The sequence below is a fragment of the Megalopta genalis genome, chromosome 6 (genome assembly GCF_051020955.1).
Source record: "Megalopta genalis isolate 19385.01 chromosome 6, iyMegGena1_principal, whole genome shotgun sequence".
Taxonomy (NCBI): Eukaryota; Metazoa; Arthropoda; class Insecta; order Hymenoptera; family Halictidae; genus Megalopta; species Megalopta genalis.
The window spans coordinates 5,949,783-5,963,986 of NC_135018.1; the positions used below are offsets into that span (position 1 = coordinate 5,949,783).

At 38.6% G+C, this 14,204-nt stretch overlaps 2 protein-coding genes across 3 annotated transcripts; both read right to left on the bottom strand.

Moving 5' to 3' along the window:
• Positions 1–47: 47 nt before the first annotated feature.
• Positions 48–10,667, bottom strand: LOC117223737 (tripartite motif-containing protein 2). Of its 2 annotated transcripts, none has more exons than XM_076523077.1 (11): positions 9,130–10,667; positions 5,258–5,420; positions 4,996–5,169; positions 4,711–4,914; positions 4,368–4,616; positions 4,107–4,293; positions 3,536–3,972; positions 3,273–3,455; positions 3,087–3,194; positions 2,874–3,012; positions 48–2,803 (listed from the first exon to the last, which is right to left on the bottom strand). In XM_076523077.1, the coding sequence occupies exons 1-11, from the start codon at positions 9,147–9,149 to the stop codon at positions 2,565–2,567; spliced, it is 2,103 nt and encodes a 700-aa protein (XP_076379192.1). In that variant the 5' UTR covers positions 9,150–10,667; the 3' UTR covers positions 48–2,564. The 2 variants fall into 2 exon arrangements, with proteins under 2 accessions (XP_076379192.1, XP_076379191.1); XM_076523076.1 differs by lacking the exon at positions 9,130–10,667 and adding an exon at positions 6,080–7,030.
• A 719-nt stretch (positions 10,668–11,386) lies between these two features.
• LOC143259759 (chymotrypsin-2-like) lies at positions 11,387–13,446 on the bottom strand. Its single transcript, XM_076523246.1, has 5 exons — positions 13,031–13,446; positions 12,792–12,951; positions 12,465–12,714; positions 12,191–12,328; positions 11,387–11,850 (listed from the first exon to the last, which is right to left on the bottom strand). The coding sequence occupies exons 1-5, from the start codon at positions 13,080–13,082 to the stop codon at positions 11,698–11,700; spliced, it is 753 nt and encodes a 250-aa protein (XP_076379361.1). The 5' UTR covers positions 13,083–13,446; the 3' UTR covers positions 11,387–11,697.
• Positions 13,447–14,204: the final 758 nt, after the last annotated feature.

Below are 14,204 nucleotides of genomic sequence, written 5' to 3' on the forward strand. Positions count from 1 at the left end.
TTACCGCTTTTTTTCAAAGGATTTAAGAAGAATTTTATTTACATAAATTAAGTTCATATACATATGTTTATTTACAACTTTACATTACACCGTACTGTTACATTGTAATACTCCATTCTGCATAGTATCGATATTGTATGACTAGATTTAAATGTAATTCAGTTTTGTAATCGAAATATTGAAATTATTGTATAGTACAAATTTTGAGCATATTAGTAATTGTGAAATACGAGGAAAGTAGTATTAATTGTGTTACAGTTTTCGTCTTATTCCGAAACTTTACATTAAGTACAAACAATGAAATCAAACCAAATTCTGATAACATCAATACATTGTTTGCTCTTATTGAATTAATAATATTTAATTCCTGTTTTGCAAAGGCACTGGTGTCCTTTCCATAAAAGGCAAATTCAATGGCATAACTGTTATTTGCATACAGAAACATACGCAATTACGTGTATGTATAATCGAATTTTACTAGGCAAAGATAAATTATACTATCAAGCATTTTACCAGGAATGTTGTGTATCAATTAAGGAACTATTTTAGTGTTATGTTTCATCTTCCTTTTTAACAATATATATTCACGTGATTTCGATCCTAGTATTGTTTTGTTTGCAATAGTATTCACTACTGTGTACTTCTAAACTCAGAAACTTTATTTTGTAACCATAAGTTCTCATATCTCAGTTACTTATGAGGGAGTGAACACAACACTGAGCATATATTTTACTAACCTAATGTTTGTATATTATAGCTTCTCTCCTATCCACCTCAATTGTTAACAATTATTTATGTAAATGGTCAAATATGCTATTATTTAATCATAAATTAGTAAAAAACGGGATTCCCTTATCTTGGAAATATTATAAATGAACACAATTAGTATATACCTGAAGTTACATTTCTATAGACTATAATATTTGTGTAACAGATAAAATATAAATGCTAAAATTTTTTGGAGTTATTCCACTACACATGAATTAAAAAAAAATGTTAACATAGACGAGATAAAAAGAGCATTTCATGAAGTACAATCAAGTTTTCTGTATATGTGAACATTTGTTTACAATATAATCGCAATTTATGCATACAAAAGTTAAAAGCAAATAAAATATATTGTAATATCGATCTGTAATGATACAGGACAAATATTAGCACAAACTTTAATTTATTTTTTATTTTCTTATCTATTTACAGTGCACTAGTTATATTTTGTATTTACGAGTGAAATCGTAACTAAAAACTGTAATGAGTATATAATGAAAATACAAAATGCTTTGTATGATGATCAATAATAACCAATATACATAAATTTTATAATAAAATTTTATGTTTATGAACGTCAAAGCAAATGATCTCTGATAACGATTTCGAAATATTCATAGAAAGCATTTTAAATTAATTCTAGGTGCAAAATAAGTACAGGAGTATTATTTTTAACATTTTAATGTCCACAAATGAAAATTTCTGCGTTTTGTTGTGGAAACGTATTTGATTACCACAAAAAGAAATATAAAATACAAAAATACGATGATATGTTACCTAAGCACATTTGTCGATAGAAAAAAAAAACAAAAGATTGCACATAAGAACACAGAACGTTTTCGATAAAATTCTTTTGGTGATTGTAATAAAATTCTTTTCTTGCAACATACATTTCTACAAGCCTTCTTTTGTGGAAAGAAAATATTAAGTATCACGTTTACAACATAACTTGATATTATACTTAGTATTTAAAATATTTGTTTTACACACAACATTTGTTTATAGGACAAAAACAATTACAAAATTTTATTAAGTCATTGTAATTATGAAACTAGTCCTTTATAATTTTTACTACGAAATAATGACACTAATAAGCATAAAATAGTCCATTACATCAATAGCAATTGAGTATAAAGATACCAGAAATTTATTGACTATAACATTTACGACATCTTATTCGGGTCTTGTCAAGCTAAAATTTCGTGACTCAACGTTTCAATTAAATTCTGACTGAAAAATAAATTTCTCTTATGAATCTTCATCTTTTAACTACGAGATATGTATGTAGGATCTCAGAATTAACTGCTGTGATCTTCACATGTCGGACTATGGCAATTCGAAATGTGTATTATAGTACATTCAGATAACGACTAAGATAAGTAGTAAGAAGTTAACGAAATCACTTTTACTGGTTTTAAGTAAATAAATTAAATTAACGAACGATGACACAAAATACTATATATAAATTACATTATACTAATCAAGTCTCTTCCATCTTTAGGAGCGCGACGTGCACGTCGCTAAGTCTAGCACATAAATAAACGTACTCACACCGCTTTTTTTATAAGTAGTACACATACGTATACGTAATATATGCATGTGTTGCACTTATAATATCAAAACACGATCAACACGTCTCTACACCGATAAAATTATTTTGATTGATTCAAAGCTTGTAAGTCGTAAAAATTGCATATAAAAAATTTATATAAACATAGACACAGTTAAAATTATGCGTAGGATTATAACAAAAGTTTCATGAAAGCAAGTAATTCAAGCTACATCCAACTCTGCTTTTACCAATATCTATATTTTTTTGTACAGTCGTTTCCCAGGTCTACAACTACTAAGTGATTGTCGGGTAGTACTGCAATACCTGAAGGACGTCGTAATTTTGAACTATGCGAGTCGATTTCAGTCAAAATATTACCTCCACCTAATTTTAACACTTGGATGGTACTGCGACCTTTGTCAGTGCGTGTACCGAGTATTCTACCTTCTCCGTCGACAGCTAAACCTCCGTAAGCGCCTTTCCCTATAAATGCATTAAAATTAATATCTGCATATGCAAACGCAGCCACTTTACATGCAAAACGAAAATATACCTTTGCCTTCTGAATATATTTCCTCAGAGAAGTCTCCTTTAGCAGTGAACACTAGAATATGATCATCGGCAACTACAATTTCACCGTTACGTCCAACGGTAACGGCTCTAATTAGTTTTAACGTTACCATCTTTCCAACCTTAATAATCATTAACAGAATTTTAGAACGATTGATCGTGCGTAAAGTATTAATGACTATAAATATTATCCAACCTGGAAGAGGAATTTGCCGTCAGAATCGAATACAAAAACACAATTTTCACCGTTGTCGGCCACAAGTATATGTCCGTAATTTCTATCTACCGCGACATCGACTGGTTCCTAAATATCAGAGTGATAAATGTGATTAATAAAAGTAATATTTCACTATATAGCTATCTCAGTGTGAAAAATACTAACTCGAAATGCGCAATGAGTGAAGGACTTAATTGTGTCGCCTAAAGAGCTCATTTCTGTTATTTTTCGTGTTCTCCAGTTAACAACAACGATACCTTGCTGAGATATACTTATTCCTGTACAACTACGGCCTTCTAGACCTTCATTAGTTAAATGCCTTTGAAATTCTAAATCACAATTGAGTACCTAAGGAATATAATATTATCTATAAATATCATACACAAATTTCAACGTCTTGATGATGCAAGAGTTTTAAGAAATTATACCTTTACCCGGGAGTTCCCGGTATCTAGAACATATATCATGCCATCATCATCAACGGCAACTGCAACTGGTTGATGAAACTCATCCTTTCCGCTTCCTCGTCTTCCATATACTTTAATGGGTTCGTTATGTACAGTCGCATCAAAAAATAAAGGATAATCTTTAATAGGCCGCTCGAAAACTGATAATTTCAGGACGAAGCGTCTCGCAACTGGAGGTCTGAACAGTATCTCGTATGTACCGTTCTCTAAATCTACTATTTCAGTTTCGATTCTGGAACTTTGGTTGTCTGAGTGCATACTATCCGCTAATGTTAATTCGGCAGTGATAAGATCTCCTCCAACGTTTCTAGGATGCCCATGGTAGTCGACAGTCTCTAATATAACGATCGCTTGTAACTTAACTATTGCAGGATCTTTTAACCTGGCTCTGCACAGACCTATTATGAAACGTGGTTGATTACACCAACTATCATTCTTCGAAACAGTAATGTTAGCGAGAATAGCAATTGTTTGGATGATTAATAACAATTTTAAAGCAGGTACTTTACTGTATTATCAATCCTCAGGGTACCTGGCAATGTTGTACTAGAACGTACTCGTCCCAAGTTATTAATAGCTTCCTCTAATTGAGAAAGAGCATTATTGTGGTTAAATTCGAATGTTATGAAGGCATTTTCTTTAGGTTCGCTAAGTGCTGATGCCGCGTCTAGTTGGTCAGATAAACTTCCAATCCTTTGTGTGATGTTCCGTACTTCGACCTTCAATGAAAATAAAATGCTATCTACATGTAAACAGGAAACATAAATTTAATAAACAATCGTGAATGATATACTTGATATTGTAAGCCTTCACATTCTTGTTGCACTTTGTTCTTCTCTGCTTCTATGAGTGCATGTTGTTCTTCTAACACATGTTTCTTATCTCTTGCAGCCGCAGTCACCGCTGCTTGCAATTCCGAACGTCTCCTTTCAAACTTCGCAATAATTTCTGCAAATTCATTGTCCACAGCGTTCAAACATCTGTCTTTAGAAGTTTCCAAACGTTGTAACTCTGTGGTCACAGAATCCTGAGCTTGTGTTAACTGTGAATCCAAAGTTAGATTAATATTAGTGAAATTCTTATATTGAAGGAAACAATTGTATTTTTTTTAACATGTAAGACAGAGGGATTATTACCTTTGATATACATTCATTGGCTTTGTAGAGCAAAATTTCAGACATTCTCTTAATTGCAATGCTGAATGGTATAATAGTATGTTCTGTACAACCTGGCGATGTTCCTGCGTGATTACCACCTGTACATACTGTACAAAAGACTGTGTCACATGTTTCACAGAATAATAGCTCTTGGTTTATGTGAACTGAACATTTTGGGATCACCTGTAATCAAAACAAAAATATATGTGTCACATTTAATGGTACATTGTATAGAGGAACTCTGCAAAAAGCATGAGGTCAAACCTCTCTTCTCTGTCTGGACATAAGATCAAGAAGTTGATTCACAAGAAAACTAGGTGGTAATGCAGGAACTCCACCTCTAGGAATTGTTATTAATTCTCTACAAATAGGACATCGAAAGGCACCAGGTTCACGAGTTTCAGATGCAGCAATTCTTGTTAAGCAATGCAAACATACCTGTGTATATCGTTAAATCAATTAATTGTACATTTAATTATTGATCTAGTAATTGTTTGAAAGTTGTGCAGAAAATAGAGATACTCACTGTGTGTGAACATGGTAGTAACTTAGGAGTGTGTTCTCCACCATCATAAACAAAAAGACAAGTGCCACACGTTAAAAAGCTTTCATTAAAATCTTCATAGTTTATACTAACTGTCTCCACGAGCCTTGAGCTCATGCTGACCATCCTCTCCCCTAGCCGTGTCCTGAAAAAATATAAACAAAAGATATTGATATATATGCAATAAATTTAAATAAAACCATTGTAAACAAATTCTCTGTTAATTATAACAGCAATAAATTAATAATATCTGTAAGAAACATTGATACCTTTATTCAAGAATACATCATATTTTCTAAACAGAAAATGAATTAAAACCTCTAAGGACTGTCATTTAATTATAGGATATTCGAAAGAGGAACAGTGATTAAACTAAGACTATTCGTGTAATAATTTGTTTCATTATAATTTAGTAATTATGATAATATTCTCACAGTAGATCACATTATTTGAGTTCAAAGTGAATAGATTTTTATGACCTACTATAAGATTTAAAAACACAATTATCAACTGCACTGAATAATTACATTTTTAATCTTTATTAAATATTTACAATCAGTTATCGACAACTCATTGAATCATAAATTGTTTTTTCGTGGTTAATTCTTCCTAATCACAAGCATTAATTAATCAATCAAATTAAAAATTGTAATCGTATAATTCCCAACTTGTCTGCTACGATATACCGCGAGCGTGACAAGTGAACGTACTCTAACAATAGTCTGTAACAATACGTATACGTATGTATATATGCGTTGCGAAACGTAGTTGTTCGTAGCAATATTTATGAATTAATAAACTCACTCTATAGCCAAACGCAGCGCTTCCATAATGAATTTAGCCCTGTTGTTTTCAGAAATGTATATATCCGTTACATCGCACGGGCTTTATCAGAGGATCTACACGAGCGTGGAGCATACCTTGCTTCTTTCGCATAAATTTTCATCACGGAATAAGCTGGCCGACACTAACGGGTTCGTCGGGATAGCTTCCCCCTAAATTGCATTTCCCAGTGCCGCGATACCAAACGAGTAAACATACACATCGGCTCGCATTGCGTACAAACAATCAAAACATCAAATTCTCAAGCGCTATCCAGGGACTTTCTATTTACAATTTTTTTTACATTCGCGTACGAAATCGCCCAATACATTTTGTGTTACAACATCCAGCATCGATCGCCGAAGAACCAATAAAAAAAACCCGTGTTTACTCGACGACGAAATCGGGTCGATTTTGATCCCAGTTATCAGAAGCCACAGAATTTTTGGTGGTCGACTCGAGTTGACGATCGTCTAAGCCTGAAGACGGATCGATGTATGCGTCTTGGAAAGTCACGTTCGCCGATATAAATAAAAAGAATCACCGAGTAAAAGCTTCGACTCTATAGTCTTGGAGACACTCGCGTCTCGCGGAGGGTTAATAAATGTTTTCGTCGTGTGCACAAGCCACCGAGCACAAAGCATATGCCGACGGGAGCTCTTTGTCTATCTCTCCTCCTTGATGCCTATTGTCCTCGCCGCGGAAATGGTCGCTAGGACGAGCCCGTGCGCTTTGTACCGTCCGCTTGGCATAGTTTTTGCATTGTGCGACCAACCGAACCACAACCGACAAAAAAACATCAAGCGTTATCACCCGCTTAGCACTGTCTCCATTTCACTTTCGAGACTGCGTGTATCTTCGGAGATCTCGGTTGTCATTTTCGAAGTTTGTCCCGTTCCGAATGCCACTATCGCTCGTGATTTAGTCATCAGATTTCACTAGCTCCCGACCGAGAAGTACGATTGCATTGACACCGTCGAAATTCCTCGTGGCCCTGTCGCATTTTTCCAAAACAAAACACAAGCCCACGGACACGACCAGTCGCATCAGCTGCGGAGCGCAGCGACTCACGTTTTACAGCTGCGCACGTTCTCGCCTGCATCCGCAGCCGGCATCACTGTCAGGGACGAAATGATAGAAGCGCTATGCGGGCGCCCGTGGCTACGATTCACCACAATGAATCTCTTCCAAGTATTATGCTAGTGCATAGGAAATTTCGGTATTTGGTGTGAAAGAGTTTCAGCAACTGCATTTTTACCAATTGGAACGTATTCCATCGAAATTGATACATTTCAATCACCGAGAAACAAGTATTTTATATTCCATAGAAGTTAGTTTCCTGCAATATCTTATTTTATAGTAATTGAGGGTCAATCAATTTTATTCGCGTTAGCAAACTTAACATTTTTAATTCATATAACATAAATGCTACAACTTGTCAACTTTTAATTCTCTAAAAGATTTAACTTTTATGAAAAATTGTAATATTCTTTTAATACCCCTAATGAAATTTGTTTTCCTCTGATCTAGAATTTAACGAGAATTAAAATGTTCTATTCGATTGATTAATTAACATTTAAGATCAAGGATTAATCTTCGAAATTTTTACTTACACACTTTACATACCTTTTACATACTTCAACTATTCGTTATTTATTTTTAATAAAGAAAAGCCAGCCAGTTTTATGGTTTATTTCAGCAAGGGATTGAATCAATCAATATCTTTGACGAATGCCTTTTAACAGTAAGAACTAATCAATCCATGAAATCAAATATTTCAATTGTTCTGTTACGGTAGTAATTACAAGACGATGCTTTCAATTTGGTGGTAAAGATAAGCCGATTTTTGCGAAGAGTATCGTCCACAGATAAGACAACCATATGCGTCATATTTTGCACGAGAGATTTTATTGTATTCGTGTGCAATTCAGATTGCGTATGAGAAGGTGATCACGTATTGCGTGACAAGGTAATACCGTTTCGAGTGATCTATGATTTTTTTCGCTAGAAAATCCGAGCAACAGTTTCAGTGGAGCGACGGGTAATACGTCCCTGAGTATTGGCGCACCGTCAAGCGTTTACCACGAAAGCGAGAGGCAACATACTGGGGAAACCAGTGATAAAGGAAGATAGATACAAGAGTCTGCCGAAGGGTAAGGAGACGCACAACACCAACGCCGGTACAAAGACGGAGAAATGCCTGGTATGCTTGCGCGAGGTATACCGCCCGCCATGTAGTGGATGGCTGAATTGTCTACTGCGCAGTCGCCCGTTAAAAGGTGTAGCGCCTGATACGTATATGCTTTGCTTACTTCCATGCACTTGCTACAGCGGCCCTACGGACAGCTGTACATTTCCTATAGTCACGAATTTCATGTTTCCATCAGCCTCGCTCATCTATATGCTACACCTTACTGTACAGAGAACCTGTTTTTTCCTCAACCACTTTTCCGGCGTATCCGTCATCATTACCAAACCAACTTTCTTTCAAAAGAATGTATTCTCGCCTAATTATCGCCCTCGATTGAGACACGAATAGCAACGATGCTAACGAACTTTGAAGCTTATTATCGAGCATGCACTTTAACAAACAAATTAGGAAAGAGAAAACTATTTGTGTGCTGGTACATATATTGAATGTAGTATACTTTGAAATGGGAAAAGATAACACAGTAGTAGTAAGATAAATTTAGTACCTTTAGTTTTCAAATATATTAATTTAGTTGGAAGCATAGACATTGATTTATTCTTGCTACCTCTAAAAACCATAATTAATCGAACAGATGAAAAACAAATAAATATGTAATAGAAATTATTTTATAGTTCTCGTCAAGAGAAGAACACCCAAGCAACTGAAATGAAATACGACATTATAATGAGTCCCCGCAGGTCGCACAAATATATACATATTTTTATCGCCATTTTTATCAACCCCTAAAATGCGAGTCACGTATCGCTGTGTAAATCGCGTACGACAGTATGTGTACATATATGTGGTAGGCGTCTGTTAGGAAAGCTTGTCACATACTTACATGAATGGACAGCAGCTCATGAAGGTTCCTTTGATAAATTCAGACGATAACTTATTTTTATACAGGCAATGTATCGGCGCGTTATATTATTTATGGCGTCGCAAGGATCTTAACTGGGCGTGATATGCACACTAACAAAGCACCTTGATGCATCGGATCGAATACTGCAGGATCCACACTATGTGTATATGTATATCGTGAGACTGTTTACGTTTACAACATCGTCTTCCAGCGGACGATCCTCAAACACCGTGCATCCGACTCTTTCCCACGATCATCCCGAAATACCGCCGCATAATAAAGCATCTGCGTTCCCTTAATTACTGCGAACACCTTGCGCAAAGGGCGACAAAGCTGCGTGTACAGTGGACGTAAACAGGTGTATCTTGAGCGTTGTCACGATCCTCCGATGTAAACAATGAACTCGATGCACACAAATGCAACCTCGGCGTACATGTCATGGATCGGGACTCGATCTTTTTTCTTGCTACGCCTACACCGATAACGTGGCAGCGTGTTTATCGGTGCATTATGGCTGTCGATGGCTTGGTCGTCGAGTGCACCAACTATTCTGTGCATGCAGACTTCGTCCGCGCGACGAAGTCGAGGGACGTTGGCCAATGGTCTCTCCGTTAACAGCGTTTTATCATCCCGAAAAGGAGATTTCGCGAACACTGGTGTCGTCTAAGCGGCGAAAAGCCGATAAAACAATGGCAGGTCAATCGCTCCGCTGTTTTCTCGAACCGCGACGCACAAAAGAACTACCACTCCGAATACAATCCCCCGTGTACAGTTTCCATCGCGCTCGTATTTCACCCCTAAGCCGCGACTACGGAGCTACTACTATGCCGAAGACGAGAGACAAGGACGGCGATATCGATTTCAGACGATGCACGTTAAGCTCCAGCAGGTGGCACGGCCACCGGTCCTCATCTTTCACCGACACGCTGTTTTTTCCCGCAAAACGACACGAGAAGGCGGCCACTGACGACGCTGCTGAGAAATTCGCGACACGCCAGAAACAGGGGATGAAAACACACCCTCGAAACTGTCCTTGCTCGGTCCGAGCATGCGCGCACCGATTTAGGTCACGCGTTTCTTCACAGATGAATAGCTTGTCCCGTGCACCGCGGGCTTCATATTGTTGTTTCCGGCCGAAATCGAGCTCGATTCCCGTTCAAATCCCAATACCAGTTGATACGGTCCTGCGGCCGATGTCCGATCGCTTTTTTGGATCTGGTACGAGCTTGGTTGATCGATCGCACAGAAGTTTTTCAGACGAAGTTGGCGAGGTCGGGGTAGCGGCGCGCATCCTTGGCCCCGTTGTCCGCAATCTTCGAATAAGTCCCGATTGCACCGCAGCCAGGAGGGTTTGCATAGGTGTTGTAATCTTTGCAAGATTCGAGTCGCGAACAACACCGTCTTCGATCTTGGTCGTCGCGCTGTTTTTTCGAGTGCAATTGCCAGTCGAAAGGAAATTTGGCAGTCTAGTTTCGACGGTTTTGTTCGAGATCCTCGGACTGTTGTCCTGGGAACTATTACTAGGGGTTGCATCCTTCTTACACCCGAAACGATTTTCGATGCACGTGATCCGGGCATGCGCCATCGAATTAGGGTCATCCGCCACTTGACCGAAACTACAATTCAGATTTTTTTTTTTTAAAGATGTCGCGGCGTTGCGTGACCAGCAACTTCTATCGATGCATAATTAGTATATAAAGATTTTCTTATAAATCATTACAGTCTTTCGATTATATAATTTTATATTGCTGTTTGAGACGTCATCGTCACGGTACGCTTTACACGATCACAAACTTCGTAGTCATTAAATGCAATTACAGTCATGCCCGCGGGCACAAACAACTTTATTTATCTCGGGATAATGTTACCCACCACACCACCTAAATGTTATATCTAATTTAGCGCATTAGGCGCGTGTGACATTAATTCGCGAATATGAGCCGTAAAATTAGTGTCACCTTAAAGTCCATTTGCATAAGCGTAGGTTGCATTATTACGTGTGTAACTAAACACGCAGCGACGAAAGGTTACAGCTGCCGAGTTCGGCGAACGAAAATTATTCACAGTTTGGCTGAATTTCGTAAGAGCAATGGAACAGCGGGTGTTAGGTTCAGGCACGTTTGTTTGGTCTCCCGCCTAGCAAGGGGACTTATTTTATGGGTCACTTCGGCGCCATTTCTTTTGCTATAGCAGTCAGAGAGTTCTGCTATTGGAAATAACAGCAGATGTAGCAAGATTCAAAGTAGTAGCAGTTTATTTGTTAACTTCCATTTTACAAATTATACGCATAAAAAATACTGAACCGAAATGATTGAAACTATTCGAAAGCTATACAAACACAAAAAGTAAAGAAACATTTATTGGTTCTTTGTTTCTTTGGTACTTTCATTCCTCTAGCTTTCTCCCCTACTTTTCTTCTTTTTCTTCCTTCAATTCTCTGCTAAATGCTTCATCCACTCCAAACCTTTTCCTTCATTTTCTTGTCGCGCAGTTCACATTCTCCCTTCTCCTATCCAGTACCAAGTTTCCTTCATTCCCGCATCTTATTTAATCGCTGTCCTTTTGAACGTGATCATTTATCCACTGCTTGTAGCTGTAGACGCGAGTGAAGACGTCCGGGTGTCCTTTGGCACACGGTATTCCCCAGGACACGACGCCGATTTGCTCCTTGTCTGCGACCAAAGGACCGCCGGAATCCCCCTGTGCAAGCATCATCGATTAAATGACAACAAACGACTTGCAATCGCAAAAGGAAGTAGCGACAAACGGTTCTAATATTGAAATCTCGGGCCGGCTCGGCGCATCGCAAATTGGATTACCCGTGGCTCGATAAGAAAGTGGAAGCCAAACCGCGCGCTCGTAGAGCGATTCTTTCGATCCGGCATAAGCGAGACTGAATGGCGTTCATTGTCACGCACTTGCTCTGGCACGATTTCCTCGGACTACAAATAAGAAAAAAGTGGTGCCGCTTTCGCAGAGGGTCCCTTTGACGGAAAAGGGCCCTCTTCTCGTGCACTCGACTAGACCTGAATGCACTTACGTGACAAGCGCCTTCACCCCTCTTGTTAAGTGTGCAGATATTGTCGTTGGTGATACGAAAGCTGGCATTTAAACATTGTTTTTGATCGATCACGCTCAGCTCGATGTGCTGCAGCTCGTTCGGGGCCTCTCCCGGGTACTTAACACAATTTAGGGTGTGCGCGGACGTTGTTGTGCCCATTAAGGACATATATGAAACGAAGGAAAGAGACACAAATAAGTGAAAAAGGAACTGCAGAAGTTAGCGCTGCGCCTGTTTCGCTCGAAATACTCACGCTGGTGGTCCCCCAGCCAGACAGCACAGCCGGGTAATCAATTTTGCTGAAGTTCTCGTTCGGCAGAGCGATAGGCTTCACTTTGTCCCCGAACATGATGTCCTCGGACACTTTAATCAATCCGATGTCGTTCCTGATGAACGTAGAACTGTACCACGGGTGGCTAATTACCTTTTCGGACTGATACATGTCGCCTCCGTCGTCCAGCTTGTTGGTACCCAGCACGACGGTTATTCCGCTATCGTTGAAGCTGCGAGGTTTCATCGTGTTTAAGAAAAATATGAAAATACTAAGAATTTGTTGGGAGAAATGTTAACAATAGGAAACCTTGATAAGCAGTGAGCCGCGGTTAATATCCATCTTTTGTTCAGCACTGACCCGCCACAAAAATGGCGGCTCCTGTAGCGCAGAGAAGCTTGGTACGGATGTTCTCCTTCTTTGGCTGTTGTGCCGCCGACGATTTTTGGGATTTCGTTGATGCTTGCCGCTATATTCAGTAATTTTCTCAATTATATTCTGCAATGTAGAATATAATATAGAGGAATAATTAAGATCGGAATAATTACCGAATGCTTGCAGCACCGTAATAATGGCGAACACGAAAACCGACGACAACATTTTACAAAATTGTTCTCGGTGGTAGCGATCACGAGTGGAACTATCAATCTAACATTACCGAAACGCTCGAAGAGTATTTATACCGAGTAACTTCTTAATGTCCATGGGAATTAAACGTACACCTGGGCCACTATTTAAATTTAGGTCAGATTATTACGTATGAAAATGCTGGTTCCGATGTATCTCACGTGCACGATGATAGGGCCTAAGAAAGACCCTGGCCGAACAAGTGCTCTTATCGTTCAAGAGTAGAACGATGCTAGACTAACAATTCGCCCGTTTGTACTTGACTGTGAGAATTTCGTAATCGTGCGATCACAATGCGCGAAGAATATTGTAACATTCTAAAGTCGTGACTTCGTACGGTTCGGAAATGCGAATATACGATTATTCTACCATCCACGATTAGCGTCGTTACGTCGATCAACGGCGCAAAGATGATCATTCGGGAGAAGGCTTATTAAACGAGGGCGCAGGACAATTTAAAAAGTCACAAAGCTGCACAATTCATTCCATTATGACGTGACTCACCCTGATTATGTCCCATTCAGAGACGGTGGCTGGGTGATTGGCCTCATTCAAATTGTATAGCAGTGGCAAGGGTCTAATTCTGGCGTCATACTTGAACGCGCGCTGCGCTTTCTGATATTACTCTTAAATATCGGCAGCGCGAAGACTCGGATGGAACAGTGCTTTAAATCGAACACAAAGAGACGAAATCTTTTGACAATTCATTAAGAAATTACTAGATTGCTGCGTATACTTTTCGCTTAATTGTTGAGAAGCAGGGTCATGCTGCTTTAAGGGCGTATTCTAGTCTAGAACGCGATTAAAGTTCCTTTTTATCATTTAGATGAAAATCATACAGCTAATCTGTCAGCCCAGGACCGCAGAGGGGATTTTCCTCCCGTTCGAAAAACGAGGTCCTGAATTTCCACTTCTGTCGATTTGCATGGATCAGGATGTGTTTTTAATTCCTTTTTATACCCTACGCACTATTGCACTACCTTCGCCCCAATCGGACCGTTCAAACGGCTACGTGTAACTTCATCAATTTCTCGAATTCAACAATATCCTTTGGTAGAAATATTTTCGACGGCACGTACTTTCAGAAAATGAAAT

What these genes read in the sequence shown, in the direction of transcription:
- LOC117223737 (XM_076523076.1), bottom strand. Translation starts at nt 6,105, where the DNA reads ATGGAAGCGCTGCGTTTGGCTATAGA. An exon ending in GCGCTGCGTTTGGCTATAGA is followed by an intron (nt 5,421 to 6,079) that starts GTGAGTTTATTA and finishes ATATTTTTTCAG; the next exon opens with GACACGGCTAGGGGAGAGGA. An exon ending in AATATATTCAGAAGGCAAAG is followed by an intron (nt 2,804 to 2,873) that starts GTATATTTTCGT and finishes ATGCATTTATAG; the next exon opens with GGAAAGGCGCTTACGGAGGT.
- LOC143259759 (XM_076523246.1), bottom strand. Translation starts at nt 13,082, where the DNA reads ATGTTGTCGTCGGTTTTCGTGTTCGCCATTATTACGGTGCTGCAAGCA. An exon ending in GCGGCTCACTGCTTATCAAG is followed by an intron (nt 12,715 to 12,791) that starts GTTTCCTATTGT and finishes GAAACCTCGCAG; the next exon opens with CTTCAACGATAGCGGAATAA. An exon ending in CTGGCTGGGGGACCACCAGC is followed by an intron (nt 12,329 to 12,464) that starts GTGAGTATTTCG and finishes AATTGTGTTAAG; the next exon opens with TACCCGGGAGAGGCCCCGAA.